Here is a 16,034-nt window from a genome sequence, read left to right as displayed (position 1 = left end):
TAATAGTAAGGTAACGAACAGGAAAATGGCGTATATACTTTCTCGGGCCATGCTCTCGGCGCGTGGAAGCTGCTCTTTTTTCTGTTTTGCTATGGAGCCAATATCAGACTGCGCCGGGACTTGCAGCCCTTTCTCTCTCAGAGCATCCTCTATCGAATCTTTCCTTCCGCAGCATCCTCCTTGAAGACTGGGAACATCTTTAGCAAGCATTTTTCATAAAAGAAGAAGAAGAAGAACAAGAAGAACAAGAATCCTTACAGAAAAAAAAAGGAAGAGAAAGACGAGAAAGGGTCTCACAGCAACAATAGTCGCCTCTGCTCAGAGACGAGCACCGGATACACCACAATGCCGATAGCTCTATCCCCTCCCTTCCGGCCAAGGCCTGGCCTGACCAAGTTCACCAACTGCCGCCTCCTGCGCGGCGACAAGCTCGTCCATGAGGACCTCTGGGTCAGCTCCCTCTCCGGCAAGGTGGTCAACAGCCAGGCCGCCTTCTTCGACGACCTCGTCCTGCCCGACCAGACCATTGACCTCGGCGGCCGCATCGTCTCGCCCGGCTTCATCGACGTGCAGCTCAATGGCGCCTTTGGCTTCAACTTCTCGACGCTGCTCGACGACATGTCGCAGTACGGCAAGAAGGTCAAGGAGGTGCAGAAGCTGCTCGTGCAGACAGGCGTCACATCGTACAATCCCACCATCACCAGCCAGAGGCCGGAACTATACCAGAAGGTGGGTTAGCTCAGCGCCGTTTCATGTGCACAGATTAGATGTATTGAGGGTTTCGTCTCATCCATCTTGATGGTGGCGGGGGTGATTTCGTTCATGTTATCTGCTGTGTTGTATAACATGTTGTGTATTGCATGTCAATGGACTGACCGGCATCTATCATGCAGGCTCTTCCGTTCCTGGGACCGTCCGGGCACCTGCAGGAGGCCGAAGACGGGGCCGAGTCGCTCGGCGCCCACTGCGAGGGCCCGTTCCTCAGCCCGACCAAGAACGGCGTGCACAACGTCGACGTGCTGATCGAGGCGCAGACGTACGAGGACCTCGAGGCGTGCTACGGCAAGCACAACCTGACGCCGCGGGCCGAGGGCGAGCGCATCCCCATCAAGTACATCACGGCGGCGCCGGAGCGCGGCCAGATGATGAAGCTCATCCCCGAGCTCACGGCCAGGGGCATCGTCTACTCGGTCGGCCACTCCGAGGCCACGTACGAGCAGGCGTCCGAGGCCGTCGGCCAGGGCGCCACCATGATCACGCACCTGTTCAACGCCATGCGCCCGCTGCACCACCGCAACCCGGGCATCTTTGGCGTCCTGGGCATCGCCGAGAGCCTGCCGCGGCCGTACTTTGGCATCATCGCCGACGGCATCCACCTGCACCCGACCACGATCAAGATCGCCTTCAACTCGCACCCGGACGGCTTCATCCTCGTCACCGACGCCATGCACCTCGTTGGATTGCCCGACGGTGCGTACCCGTGGACCAACGGGGACACGACGTGCAATATCGTCAAGGTGGGCTCCAAGCTGCTGCTCGAGAACTCGGATACGATTGCCGGCAGGTAAGTTGTGTGAATCGGATCATCCTCTATCTACCCCCTGATCAGCTTTACCAGACGACATGCCTCCACAAACACATAGAAATTGAGAGCAGGCTACTAACACGATCAATCCCTCCAGCGCCGTCACCCTCCTCGAGTGCGTCAACAACTTCCTGCAATGGACAGGCACCGGCATCCCCCACGCCCTCAAGGCCGTCACGGCCACCCCCGCGGCCATGCTGGGCTTGCAGGGCGTCAAGGGATCGCTCGACGCCGGTGCTGACGCCGACCTGGTCATCTTATCCGAGAAGCAGACGCCCGGCCAGCCCAGCACGCTGGTCCTGGACGAGGTGTGGAAGTTTGGCACCAGAGTTCACCGCGCTGTCCACGATTCGTAGGTAGGGATGATGATGTGATGGGGAAGAGAAAGCCGAAAATGGTTGTCTGCATGTGACTTTTACGCAACCGGCCATGGGCCGCACGAACTCGATTGATACCGACGGAATGATTGGATAGTCGACATGCGTCTGACTGCTGCAGGGAGTTCACACCCAAAGCACAAAACACTCAACACATTACATGCATCAAGATCAAAAGGCACGGGTGTTTGCTCTTCTTTTCCGTTTCTCTGTTCTATAGATTGGGGCTTTACTTGGAAATTGCAGGGCGTCGTCAGCAGATCCGCATTGGGTATTTCGTTTAAACAAAATTGAGGAATTTGAGAATGTAACAGTCAAGACAGTGTTCCTTGAAATGCCGTGAGTAGACATCAAGACCATATGGGATGGATTGTCATTGGGGCAGTCATCCGCAAGGGTTCAAGGAGTCAGTCCGTCGGTCAGCGCTGGAAATACCTTACTTAACAATGCTGAGCTTTTCCGTGTGCTGCCCTTGTCGTTGACGTGAGCTCAATCTGTCGAGCCGGACCCCCGCCAGGTCAGCTTCCGCTTCTCGCTCAGACATGCTTCAGGGCCGTCGAATCCGTCATCATTAGACTTTATTTCTGGCGGGTTCTCTGGAAATCCTGCGACGCTGACGGCTCCGCCTTCAATGAGAAAAATGCACAAGAGATTATGGCAGACATGTGTGTGTAATCAAGTTGCGCGCATCAGTCATCATCAGTTCCATTCTCCCTGTCAAGCTCAGCTTGCAGCACCAAGAGTGCACTCGCCTTCTCGCCCTTCTCCTTGTCGCAAGCATCTGCCTGCCCATGGGGATAAACTGGCGCCAGAACGAGCGAGCGAGCGAGCGAGCGAAAGAGGCGAGTTGCCGACCAACCGCGGAAGCAGATTGCTGGGCTAGTGCGCTGAGAACCCCGGACTTTTGAGACTGCAGGCTGGGCGGGTTCCAGGAGTCGGAGTGGCGAGGCAGGGGGGTGGACCGGAGGAGGAGGAAGAGGAGGCACATGTTGGGGTTCAGGCCGTCGAGTTGTCGGTGTGCTTTTTGTAGATCGTTGTTGAATGAAAGAGGTTGAAAATGGATCACAAGAAGTTTGATAGAGGTAGATAGAGATAGATACTGGGTGCATGTGTAATCCGCATGCTTACTTGATTGGAAGATAGAGCTGCTGCGGTATCGCAGAGCCGGATCCATGGGATCAGGGTTGACAGAGATAGCAGTGGATATTCCAGGTACGGGTACTGATAGCTGCTCGCAAGATAACGGGAGCGTCAAATCACGCCGCAGAGATAGGAAACGGATCTACCCAAGGTACAGAGTTAGCCTCGATAGCAGTTGATTTGAGTTGATTGGAAGCGTTCCGTTACACATTAGATTGCTATCAGCAGACTCAACACCACGGGCATCCAATGTCATATCCAGACTTCCAGCTCCCTTCAGCTGCATGTCACAACAAGCAGCGCCCCAGGCAGCACAACCTCTGCCTCCTCTTTCTGCTGCAGTGCAACGGCTCTAGTGGCCTTGTCCACTTCAAAACCAAGGAATCCATCGCATGGCGGGGTCTTCCGTCCCATCCAATTTTTACCCCAACTCCCCCGGCTTTCCCAGCGCTCTAGTCTAGACTCGAGAGCGTTCAAGCGTCAAAGTGCCTGCAGAGAGGGTCTGGTCTCGCGACGCCAGCCCGCGTGCCTCCAGCCCTCCAGCCTCCAGCCATCCCGCCTCCACTCCCCAGGGCTCGGCGCCCAATAGCCAGACTCTGAAATCAACCGGTGTCAAAAAAAGATCCTTTTTTTTTTTCCAATTGAATAGAAATTACCGGACTGCATTTCGCTCACACACCCCGACGCGGCGCCTGCTAGAGTGGTTGCGCCCTCCCGCCTGCGCTGCACTCTGCGCTGCACTGCACTGCACTGCACCTTAGTGCTGTCGGGTTCCCTGTAGCGGCGAACGCAGGGCTCTAGACCCCCCCGAACCGGACGTCGCTTCGGCCCCTATCCCTGCTGTCCCGTGCCTGGAACCTCCATCGTCTCCCCATCTGCGTTTCTCGCGCTGCTTCTCCAGACTTTTGCTGCCAGGCGTCATTGCCGCTGCTTCTGCGATCCCCGACCTCGCACCTCGCCGCTCCAACACCGAGCCTCGACTGCCATCTTGACGTCTTCCTTCTCTCCTCGTCTCTCACAACCTCTCTCCCTCACCTACGCCCTTTCGCCGGCTTCACCCCAGCAACACCATCCGCGACTCGATGCCTACGTGCTGCGCTGGATGATGCCATGGCTGCCTTCAACTCCATGCCGGCCATGCCTTCTGCCCCTGCGGCGCCCAGCGATGCGATGGGGATGAATCACGGCCCGCCCCAGCCCATGACCATGGACTCGTTTGATCCCGACCTCAACTTTCACGATTCTCTGCTGTATGTCGGCTCCCCGTCTTGCTGGCCTTTTCCCGCGGCGCGGCCGCAACCCGCTTCCCGCTCTCACCTCAGCCCTTTGAAACCCCCCTTGCACTTGGGGATCTGCCGCTAACACCTCGGCAACCGCATGCAGTGATGGCAGCGCGCTGGCTCCTCTACCTTTTACGCCCTCGTACGAGTTCGACAACTTCGTCACCACCTTTGAAGATCCCTTTTCCTATTCATCCCGCCCATTCGAGCCCGTCACCAACCAGGATGTCCCCCATGACGAGGCTTCTCCCCAGGAGCTGGACAACAAGCTGCTGGGCTTCTCTGACCCGACCATGCACGCGACCATTGTGGACGAAGCGGGAGCCTTTGCCGACCTGAACATGACGGCCGAGCTGTACGGCATGTTCTTCGTTGCCGAAGACGTGTTTGGCGGGGAAAACACCGGCCGGCCGCTGGAGTTGACGTGCTATCGTCGCAATCTGTGGCAGTGCTCGGGCCAAATCACGCTCCCTCGGGTGGTGAACAATGTCATAGACGAACAGGGGCGTCACATCGCCATCACGGAGCTGTCGGCATCCATCACAGGCTTGGAGTCGATCGAAGGAAAGGCCGCCGAGATCATCACCATACCGTGGAAAGGCGCAACCCCTCAGTTGGAAGAGAGCAAGATCGCTGCGGCTCCCCCCAACATGACTCTCGACCTGACCACCGGCCGGGAAATCGACGCCAACAGTGTCTCCCTCCCTGTCTCGTGGAAGAGGCTGCAGTTTAAGCATGCCACCGCGAACAATGGCCGGCGAAAGGGGCTGCAGCAGCATTACGTAGTGCAGATCAATCTGCTGGGCAAGACCAAGACGGGCGAGGTCATCAAGATTGCCGAGATCCAGTCCGGCCCCGTCATTGTGCGAGGGCGGAGTCCGCGCAACTTTGACAGCAGGAAAGATGTGCACCTCACGGGCGACAAGAAGCTGGAGAGGAGAAACACGAACAGCACCGACAATCCGACTCCGAAGACGGAGCGGGACGGTCTGCTTGCTTCCCTGCCGAGATACCCAACTGTAAGTGTGATCCCGTAGCACGTCATCGAACGAAGAAGCCTGCTGTTTCACGCTTCGCTCACTCGCTCGACGGAGACTAACAATGACATGTGTAGTCGAACGGAAATGAATGGGCGACGCCGCAAGCTGTCGCTCAGCCCACCCAGAGCCCGCACCCAGCGAAGCGCATGGCCCTATCTCCCACTGTTCTGCCTCCCGTCCCGGCCTGGACGGTAGACAACCCTACGAACAAGCCTCCCCCTCCGAACCATCGAAACTCCTTTTCGCGGCCGCCAAACCCCGCCGTCCCCATCACTCTATCACTATCAGAGGACGAAAAGAGCCCCAACCGATCAAGTGCCGAGCTGCAGAGCCCACAGCTATCCAAGGCCTACCCGGCGAATGGCCAAAACGCCAGCAACAGTCCGGCCGAAGAAGCAGATCCTCTCTACGAATACTTTCCCCTTAGCGTGGACGACTGGTAAGGATACCTTCAACGCATCGGTGAAATCAAAAGACTGACACGTGCCTGTAGGATGCCACCGGTCGACGCTGTATATAGGCCGCACATTGTGCACCATACCATTGCGCCCCCTGAATTCAAGGCTCAACAGATAAGCCGCAAGGTCAAGCGCTACTTTACTGCTGATTAGACGTCGACTATTGCCTGCGCATCGCGAACACTAGAAGTGCATTCGTCATGGCGACTTTCAACAGGGACTTTTTTTTTTTTACGACATCACGAAGCCGCATCCTACGGGCCGCAGCGTTTCATTGTATCATAGTGCGGGCTCTTCCCGTCTGTCGCTCGGGGGCCCGTGTATTCAAGGGATTTTTATTAGTCGTGGGCTGTTTTCATTGTGCAACGGCATGACATGGACATGGCAGGGATATTATACCCGGGGATTTTGCTGATTCTTTGCTGTTGCTCTCTTTTTGGATCTTCTTTCTTCCTGTTGTCTTGTATTGTCGAATTGTGGGGTCAACGGGCATATCGAAGTCAAGGTCAACAAAATATGTAAAACATTCGTTTGGAAACGCGGTGTCGGGTACGTGGTGTTTGGTCTAGGGGAAATGCTGTGCCTATCTGCGAGTGACTCGGGGTTCAGTGATTGCTCTTTGTTCCCAAGAAACGAGATGATTACCTTAGTGCTTGGCCAGAGATATGCGAATATCGATAGTAGCCCGCGTTGATGGGGAAGATGACGAAGGAAAAGCAGAGTGTAGCCGTATGGTCAACTGACAAGTTCCAATCACGCCTTTTCACGACCCGTGGACGCTTTGTGGACTCCAGCAGTCACCTCAGGACGGAGTCGAACGAGAAGAAAGCATCAAAAATGCTCAGGAGATACGAACAGGATGTACTGTATAATATCACACGATTCGTGTCATCGACAGGCTTCACATGCGGATGCGGATGCGGATGCACTGCAAATGGAACGTAGCCGTCGCCGGTTCCTTTTTTTTTTTTTTTTTTTTTGTAAATTTACCCTTTCCTTTCTTCTGGTAGAAGGACTGACAGGGATGGAGAGACGGAACGGCATGAGGATGGCGACGTAGTACATGGTAAAATCATGAATTTATGTGCGTTGCAACGGCCGATTGCATCTTCTTGGTACTTTCGGCCGGCCCATACCTTACAGACAACGGTGACATGAGAACCCCCATAAAACTCTTGCTGGGCACGTTTGTGCTGCAGCATACTCTTCACCTCGAACTGCGGATGGCAGTTTCGAATGTAGATGCTACAAGGAGAACGACCGGGATTACTACCATACCCCCTTTGCAGTGGTGATTTATCGCAAATATCCAGCTACCAAACTAGCACTGCTATATCCCAGAGCGATTCCCGAAAACTATATATACTCTTTCCCATTCAGCTTTCAATAGCTTTCATTTTTTTTTTTTTTTTTTTCATTAGATGCTTTTGTAGTATTGGCGGTTGGACTCGTGTTAGTGTGTGTGTGCTTGGGCCAGACGGCAAACACGGGCAGAGCTCCAATCGACAGTTCCAATCCACATTTGAAACCTCTATTTCTGAAGTTGTAACAAACCCGAACGAGAAATTTCATGTTGAAAGTAGCTTAGAATGAGTTTGTCATGCCGTCTTCCGAGCCGCATTTACCCTCGTATGACGTGCATGTCTTATCCGTCAGTCCCGTGCCGGACCCTGCGCTCCACCCTAAGGTAGATCTTGAATGACGACGACCAATGTCTCTAGACATCGAACCTTTCTCGAGGAAAAGGGGGAGAGTCAATGACACAGTAATTTAACCAAACCTGCGGAAGAAAACATTCACGTCCACACTATTTGTTAAAAGCTTTGAAAAGTTTTGCTAACCATTTTTTGCATTTCTGCTGCGGTATACATGCATCATATCAATGCCCATTCAATCAATTCCCATAAACCAAAGAAAGGCATCCAATCATACGAGGTCAAAGAAAGCGAGAGAATAATAATAAGAAAAAAAAGAGAGAACCAAAAAAGCAACCATTCTAAAACTCCAGTCATTTTTGTTTCCTTCCATCACTCCATCTAAGCAGTAATGGGATTCTGAACAGCCTGCTGCTCAGGGTTCGGCGTCAGCCTGTCCGTCAGGTGGGGCTCGGGGATGCGGGAGGCCATGCGGTCCGGCACCAGGTCCGGCGACACGGACCGGATCGGGTACTCGGTCGCCGGCGTGGCCCGGAGCAGGCGCGAGGTGGTGGGCTGGGGAGCGTGGATGGTGGGAGACGACACCTCCTCGACCTTGGTCTGGGGGATGGGGCCGTTGCCGGTGCGGACCTTGGACGGCAGGATCTGCTCGAAGCCGGCGTCCATGGCCACCTTTTCGATGCTCTTGAAGTACTGTGCAGACATCAAAAGTCAGCTCATGCAGCAGCAGATGGGATATGACAAATACAGGGTCGCTCACCTTGACCGTCTTGACCTTGAGCTCCAGAGTGGCATCCTCATCCACCACAATCATGGGGTGAGGGTGCAGCTGCAGGCTCGACAGCGTCCACATGTGGTTGACGCCCTCCTCGATGCACTTCTGTAGAGCAAGCGACTTGCGCTGGCCCAGGATGATGACGACCACCTCTCTCGCCTCCAGCACAGTCTGAACGCCCACAGTCAGGGCCATGCGAGGCACCTTGCTGATGTCGTGGTCAAAGAAGCGCGAGTTGGCCAGGATGGTGTCGTAGGCCAGCGTCTTGACGCGGGTGCGGCTGGCCAAGCTGGAGCCGGGCTCGTTGAAGGCAATGTGGCCGTCCTCGCCGATGCCCGCGAGGAACAGGTCGATGCCGCCGGCCCTCTTGATGGCGTCCTCGTAGGCGACGCACTCGGCCTCGAGGTTGGGCGCGTTGCCGTTGAGGATGTGGACGTTGGAGGGGTGGATGTTTACGTGGGAGAAGAAGTGCTTCCACATGAAGGTGTGGTAGGACTCGGAGTGGTCGCGCGGGATGCCCACGTACTCGTCCATGTTGAAGGTGATGACATTTTCAAATGAGACCTGACGATGTGTGTTGTTAGCTACGGCTGCTGCAAAACTCCCATGATTCTATGCTGGATGTCTGGGATGTTCTGCTTACCGCGCCGGCCTTGTACTTTTCAACCAGGATCTTGTACACGCCTAGGGGGCTGGAGCCGGTAGGAAGACCGAGCACGAAGGGGTTCTCGGCAGTGGGGTGGAAGGTGTTGATGCGGTTGATGATGTAGTTGGCGACGTAGGCACTGGCGCCCTCGGCATCGTCACGGATGATCAACCGCATGGTGATGAATAGATTTTAGTGTGTGGGAGAGAGAGAGAGAAAAAGATAAAAGATGTATGAGGGATAACGGGATATACAGCTCCGGGGAGGTCGGAGGCTGAGGGTGAGTGAGTGTATGAGTAAGAAGATATGGAGTGATATGGATGAGGATTAGGTGAGTGAAGAGCTTGCTGATGCCTCTGCCAGATCACTTATCAGGGAAGAGGAGAGGGGATATTTCTCTTAATGAAAGGGAAAAAGAAACTTTTTTTTCATAGTAGGGAGAAAGAAGAAAGAGGGCAGGCAACCGGCTCCATGGCTTAAAGAGAGTCCAGTTTCCACGAGAGGGGAGGAGGGGCCGTTCGAGGGAAGCGACATGCAACTTTGCCCACAGGGTCCTGAATCGGAAGAGCGCTTTAGACGCACAGCAAAAGAAAAAGGTCATGTCATCAGAAGGTACTGCGAGCTTTACTGTTTTGCTACATGTACCCTATCCGGGACGGCGTTTACTGACACATGGGACAAGGCGATAGAGTTACAGGCGCCTCAAGGCGGAACCTGACGGAGGCGGCGGGAGGCACCAAGGGTCAGGGATTGGCCGCCCACTGGGCATGGCGTTCAGAAGAGGCTNGGGGGGGCGTGTGTCTTCTAGTAGCATCAGTAGCTGTCGGGTTGTGTGTAAGTCGAGAGGTGACGAGCATGTACTGCACTAACAGGTGCCGAAGCAAAGGTGCAGCGGCCGACTAGGACCGTCTGGAGGTGCCATGTGAGCCGCGCCGGGAATGTTGAGTGGGCCGGGCATTTGGGGAGAGATTTGAGTGTGAGTGTGTGTGGCAATACTACGGGAGTATGAGAGTCGAGAGACACGAAGAAGAGAGAAGAAAAGAAAAACTGGGTTCGATGGAACGTCACGGCATGGCTTCCATCGGTTGCGCGCCACCTCGAGGGGCCCCGTACTACTACTAGTATTTACCGTAGCTGGAGCAAGTTGGTGGAAGCTGGTGGGGATCGACTAACATCGTCGATGGTTGAATGGATGCCAAATTCGATGGGGAATTCGTGATAAAAGGGGCCTTTACTGTATATGAGTTAATCTGACTGTTCAACGCTGCCTGCCTATACCGCAGCATAGATTTCTTACTATCGAGTTGTCGCAATGCTGCGGGCACTGGAAAATGGGGACGTCTAAAACGGACAGAAGCAGCCGGGATGCCTCCGTTTCAGACATCCGTCCGTCTTGCCGCTAGGGCAGCCAATCAGAAGCCACACCCGAGCACAAAGTCATCAAACCGAGAAGCGGTTGATCATCGAGCTCCTCCCGGCAACTGGGGCAGAGCGTGTTATTTGCACTCCTGTCTCTGTGGACTGGCATTTGCCGTCAAGGTTGATCAAAAGTGGCCACTGCCGGATCGGTGGTACGTGACAGACGACACAGGCATCATCGGCAAGACTGAGGCGAGGTCCATGTTACTTGCGCCCATCAAAAGTCTGCGGGGCCGCTTCTTCGTCTGCGAAATGATGTCGGTGCGGTGCAGTTTGAATCATGGCGTCCCGTTGCTTCAACGTTTCAGAGATCCATTTGCGAGATGGACCACAGTACATACCCGTAGTGTATCCTGGTCGTCGAGATTCAACGCTGGCCAGTCGTTCACAACTGTGACTCCAGGTCGTCGTCAGACTCGTCTCCCGTCGACTAACACTTTTCACTTTGGTGATGCGAGTATTGTCTCATATCATCTCATCGTCCCCGTCGTCTCCAAGCGGCTGTCCCCATCAACTGGCCGTCGTATTGTGCTCCCGCCATGTATCCACGCTGAGACACCGAGGCGACATTGACGTCCGTAACGTGTACCGTACCGTAACGCAAGCATTCGCGAGTAGCATCGCATGTAATTCTCGTACGAACCCATCGACGTTCGGATGCACGCCTGTTGTCCGCAAGGCTGGCCCGGATCCTAGACCCTTGCCTTTAAGCTGCTGACCGTTGTGCGCAATGCGAGACTGCAATAGGTGGTACTTACCCGTGCGTATGGACATTGTGCAAGTGTGCTCGCCGTGTCATGGCTCGTCCAGCATTAGCACTTCCATCGACGAGGGTAAGGAGATCTTATGAATGGCTCAGGAATACGCTCTCGGATATGACATACCGTTGGTGCTACCCTGCTCCGTACGGAGTATACTAATGAAGCAGGAGCAAGGTCATGGACGAGCTTATCCGCGCGATCTAATACTGGACCGCGCAAGGTGTCTAGATGCAATCACGCCCATTGTCGTTGTATCTGGCATCCATGATTCTGTCAAGCGCGGCCTCTTATCTCCATGTCTCTATCTCTACACACTATGCTTTAATGAAGTGCCAGGCCCTCGGGACGGTATAGGAAGGCGCTTGCAGCCGAGGTCAGGCATGAAGCTGGGGTTGCGACGACGAGCCTTTCGAGATCGAGGTCTAGTGGTTGTGCCATGATGCATGAATTGACGACACGGTTATCACTTTCTCCTGTGGGACGCATATTGGTCCAGGAGGCTCGGAAGCGGCAACGAGGGTTGAACGGAAGCATGTACAGTATGCGTCACGGACGCAACCCTTCCTACCACCTACTCGTACTATACCTTGATGTCCATAGGACCTAGCTTTGCATATTCACATGGCCCAAACGAGATCTGTACCATCATGGAACGCTCACCCCAGCCCTGAGCCGCCTTTGCTGGCTAAACTCGCTCAACCGACCGGAACCAGCCGCAGAATCTGACATGGTTGCTGATGACCTGTAGCACCAGATGAAGTTGGAGACCAATTGAATTTGGAGAAGAGGCAGCGTCGAGGTACGTACCAATCTGGAGAAGCACCTGCAGTTGGGGACTCGGGAGGCGCCCGCTTTTGGCATGGATCGATTTTGGGGGCTTTGTGCGCTGCAGATTCAAGGTAACCTGTGGACTTGATGGTGCGCGGCTGGCACTGCAGTTTGATCAGCGCCTAGGTAATCGATTGGATGCATCTTGGATCCGAATGGCAAGGATGGATCAGGGCGACAAAAACGAAGCCACTGATGCGCACAGCTAGAATACGGAAGGATGGTTCTATCAGAACAAGCCACACTATCAGGACACAATACAGTAACATCATTCTACGCTACCCAAAGCAACCTTGAAGGCATTCCAGCGCATCTCGCTGCAATTTCCAGCAAAACAGACGCACCCAATGGCAAAATTTCCCGGGCAGCTGGGTCGTGCCCGTCCCACCATGACTAAGGCCCCCCTGTAACCCTGTCCATCCCGCTGCTAGTCGCCGCCAAAGAACGGGACCCTCGACGCTACCAACAGCCTACGCCGCAACGTTACAACACCACAACTCGACCTCGACCGACTCTATCGCTGTGAACTTCTGCTCTCTCCCTCCCGCCTGTCCGTCTATCTCGCGCCGCCTCTCGTGTCCTGCAAATGAGGCGCCACACCCCTCCAGCTCTCTCTCCACCCGCTAGACCGGCCCCCCTTTGGCTCGCTGGAGACATGGACGTTTGCGCCCCCCCTGGAAGCGCTGCCCTTCACGAATGGAAGCTCGTGCCGTCTCGCCATCGATCTGCCCTCGAGACCCTTCAGGGCCTGTATCGTGCCAAATACGGGGAAACTATGGAGTGCATGCGCCACTGCGCTCTTCACCTGCTTCGTATTGCTAGGTGCCTTTCCGCTGCGAGTGAGCGCGTGCCTGCGATGAGTTGAGTGGTGTTCGTCGGCTTGCTCCAGCCCCCGATGTGACCCCCATCCCGCCCAGCGTCCTCCCTTTCTCTCTCTCGCCCTTTGCAGAACCGTGTCTCTCAGCACTCCGTACAACTAGCTACGGCCCGTCCTCTGCCCTGTGGCTTGCTTTCTGCTCCCAGCGAGGACCATTGATTGACGGCTCCACCGTGCCGTGCGACGTTATTCTGGCTCTTCGCCTGGCCCCAAAAGACTGCGAACAGGCTCTCGGCAGTCTGCACGCGACAAAGCTCCATCCAGCCACAGATCGCCAGCCTTCCGACTAGGTCGCGGCATGCCCTGTAACCTTTGCTGACCGGGCTGCCACCATACCTTACATTGCATTGGCCTCGCAAGACAAGGAACCGCAACTAACAACAGGAGCTGGTTACCTTTCCGCTCGCTCACCTTGCTGTCCTGTGGCCATCCGGACGCTGCCATTCGCCGGCCCTCCGCCTTGCCAGCGCTCCAAACCCGTCCAGTCCATGCCGTATTGATATCCATCCGACACTTCGATACAAGGGCAACCTCCATACCACCCATCACCTATCGCGTACGGACTGCTCAGTGCCCAACCCTCGACTCGCCCTGGCCGGACCGCCGCATCTTCTTCCCCATACGACCCTCTTCGCTCGCTCGCGACCCTCTTTCTTTCTCACCCCATTGCCAGCTGTGAGGTGGCCGCAGCCCGAGATTGCATCAGCACGGGGGCAGGTTCCATTTCCCATTCCATCGCTTCGGGTTCCTTTTTCTTGTACCACTCACCATCTCTGCCTTCCGGTGGCCCAACGGCTTTCTGTTGTTGTTGTTGTTGCTGCTGTTATTTTTGCTGCTACCGCTGCTCCAGCTGCTACTGATCCATCAGTTGCGCCCCTCGAGTCGTGCCTGTCGATCGGCCCCAGCCTGATCTCGTGTTGGACACTTTGTCTTGCATTGCCAAGTCACTCCTCCAGCATCTTACGACGTCGCTTTCTCCTGGTACGGGGCAGCTTGTACCTCCATCTCCCGGTGCTTCACTTGTCGCAAACCTTCCGCCATCACCCTCGTTGCTTTGGCTGGTGCCCATTTGTTTACACAACCACATCCTGCTTATGTCCTAGAGTCTCGTACTATCGTTCTTATATCAGCCCTCTCCTCGCCCTAACCCTTTCCGACTATCCATACATCTTCCACTCTCGTTTATCCCTTGCCTGTTTTTCTTCATTCATGCTATATTCCCACTAGACGTCAGCCATGGCACAGTTTCGAAAAGCCTTCGTGGCCGCCGTCGTCAAGAGCTTGCTTAGGGGCAAGTCTCTGATACAGGCCATCCTGGCCTACTGGTTATCTGGAAACAAGAAGAGCAGCGTTCCCAAGAAGACGCTTCAGCAGTTCCTCAAGGATGCCGAGGCTGCCCTGGTCGGTCCCATTAGCGGCAATGGCCTGCAAGACATCTCGGCCAAGTTAAAGGAGCAGATCTTGGAGGGGCTCAACGTGGACATGCAGTGCATGCTTCCGTCATACAGCCATCAGCTGCCAGCGGGCTCCGAAGTTGGACAATACTTGGCCTTGGACGTGGGAGGATCGACGCTGCGGGTGGCCCTGGTAGAGCTGCGAGGACGGGCAGTCGGTTCCGAAAATGCCGCCGAGATTGTGAGCATACAAAACTACCGCATCACCAAGGACGTCAAGGATCTCGAGGGAATGGCCTTTTTCGAGTGGATGGCAGCGCGCATTACCGAGACGATCCAGAGCACCCTCAACAGACCACACAGCGCCGAAAACCCGCTGCCTATTGCTCTGGCATGGAGCTTTCCCATAGAGTGAGCACCCTGCATCTTTGCGACTCAATCATGTGTTTGAAGCTAACAGAACAAAAAAAAAGGCAAACTTCTCTCGGTAGTGGCAGACTTGCGGCCATGGGCAAGGGCTTCTTGGCCGACATTGGCCTGGTCGGGCAAGATTTGGGAGACATCGTGAGGACGGCATGCAAGAACAAGGATCTGCACGTCGAGCTCAAGGCCATCCTCAACGACTCGAGCGCCTGCCTACTCTCACGAGCGTACTCACACTCATCGACGCGATTCGGCCTCATTCTGGGCACCGGAGTCAACATCGCCGCCTACCTGCCCGTCTCGTCCATTGGCCGCACGAAATTTGGCGAGCGGCCGGCGGGCTGGTTCGATGAAGCTTCCCACGTCATCGTCAACACAGAGCTCGGCATGTTTGGAGGCAAGATCCTGCCTCTGACTCGATGGGACCTCCAGCTGCTCAAGGAGCACCCCAGACCTGACTTTCAGCCCCTAGAGTACATGACGAGCGGCATGTACCTTGGCGAGATTGTCCGGTTAATCATGGTGGAGGCGATCCAGACAACTGGCCTTTTGGGCGGCATTCTCCCGCCTTCGTTGACCGAGCTTTATTCGCTGGGCACGGAAGTCATTTCCTTGATAGAGGGGTAAGTTATCTTTGCTGATATATGTCGACCTGTGCACGACTAACACCTTTTGCCTTTGCAGTGACACCAGCACCGACCTATCCAAGGCCATCAGCTGCTTCTCGGAAAAATACCCTTCATCTCATACCCCCAGCGTTGTGGACATGGCTGCCATCAAGGCGATTGCGTCATTTGTCTCTGTGCGCTCAAGCGCACTGATCGCCTCTGCTGTCTACGCTCTTTGGGACATTCGCCTGGAGGGTGACGAGAAGTTCCTCGCGACTCTTCCCGACTCGTCTCCCCTGCGAGCCAAGGTCGAAGAGGACATCAAGATGGACAAGACTACCGTCGCGTTCAACGGTAGCGTCATTGAGAATTATCCTGGCTACCTGGAGAACTGCCAACGGTACATCAACGAGCTGCTGGACACTCACCCGTCCAGCCAGCCAAAGGCCATTGAGCTTGTCTCGGCCAAGGAGAGCTCACTGACGGGAGCTGCCGTGGCATTGGCGTGCGTGGACTCATGAGAGGGATCATGACCAACAACAAAAACGAAATCCTCACATTCTTTTTCGTGCTTGTTTCAGGAAAATGCGTTTGTGCGCAAGACATGATACCTCGGATGATGGGTTATGTTTACTGGGATATACGGGGTATGCGAAGGAGATGCATAGAGGCGCCGGGTTTTTCAGCATTGCTTCTTTCCATCTGGCGTCATTGCCGGGATTCACTTCCTTTCTGTTAATCTTTCCTATAAACCAATTTTTTGTCCTC

At 55.1% G+C, this 16,034-nt stretch overlaps 5 protein-coding genes across 5 annotated transcripts; 3 read left to right on the top strand and 2 right to left on the bottom strand.

Moving 5' to 3' along the window:
• Nucleotides 1-25: 25 nt before the first annotated feature.
• CCMA1212_000697 (N-acetylglucosamine-6-phosphate deacetylase) lies at nucleotides 26-1,941 on the top strand (the record flags this gene model as incomplete). The annotated part of the gene is made up of 4 exons (XM_073698158.1): nucleotides 26-30; nucleotides 309-729; nucleotides 894-1,564; nucleotides 1,683-1,941. 4 exons carry the CDS (start codon nucleotides 26-28, stop codon nucleotides 1,939-1,941), a joined length of 1,356 nt encoding a protein of 451 aa, XP_073563745.1.
• Nucleotides 1,942-4,005: 2,064 nt separating this feature from the next.
• CCMA1212_000696 (Protein pacG) lies at nucleotides 4,006-6,033 on the top strand (the record flags this gene model as incomplete). The annotated part of the gene is made up of 4 exons (XM_073698157.1): nucleotides 4,006-4,352; nucleotides 4,486-5,401; nucleotides 5,497-5,861; nucleotides 5,916-6,033. Coding segments are annotated over 4 exons (1,746 nt in total), but the record flags the coding sequence as incomplete, so codon positions are not given.
• A 1,883-nt stretch (nucleotides 6,034-7,916) lies between these two features.
• CCMA1212_000695 (Glucosamine-6-phosphate isomerase 1) lies at nucleotides 7,917-9,133 on the bottom strand (the record flags this gene model as incomplete). Its single annotated transcript, XM_073698156.1, has 3 exons — nucleotides 7,917-8,228; nucleotides 8,296-8,874; nucleotides 8,954-9,133. 3 exons carry the CDS (start codon nucleotides 9,131-9,133, stop codon nucleotides 7,917-7,919), a joined length of 1,071 nt encoding a protein of 356 aa, XP_073563743.1.
• A 3,791-nt stretch (nucleotides 9,134-12,924) lies between these two features.
• CCMA1212_000694 (uncharacterized protein) lies at nucleotides 12,925-13,101 on the bottom strand (the record flags this gene model as incomplete). The annotated part of the gene is made up of 1 exon (XM_073698155.1): nucleotides 12,925-13,101. One exon carries the CDS (start codon nucleotides 13,099-13,101, stop codon nucleotides 12,925-12,927), a length of 177 nt encoding a protein of 58 aa, XP_073563744.1.
• A 976-nt stretch (nucleotides 13,102-14,077) lies between these two features.
• CCMA1212_000693 (Hexokinase-1) lies at nucleotides 14,078-15,787 on the top strand (the record flags this gene model as incomplete). The annotated part of the gene is made up of 3 exons (XM_073698154.1): nucleotides 14,078-14,646; nucleotides 14,709-15,281; nucleotides 15,343-15,787. 3 exons carry the CDS (start codon nucleotides 14,078-14,080, stop codon nucleotides 15,785-15,787), a joined length of 1,587 nt encoding a protein of 528 aa, XP_073563749.1.
• Nucleotides 15,788-16,034: the final 247 nt, after the last annotated feature.

Source organism: Trichoderma ghanense (assembly GCF_004382785.1).
Source record: "Trichoderma ghanense strain CCMA-1212 chromosome Unknown scaffold_0, whole genome shotgun sequence".
Lineage (NCBI taxonomy): Eukaryota > Fungi > Ascomycota > Sordariomycetes > Hypocreales > Hypocreaceae > Trichoderma > Trichoderma ghanense.
The sequence above is the reverse complement of the archived record's forward strand: the minus strand, read 5'-3'. Positions and strand labels throughout refer to the sequence as shown.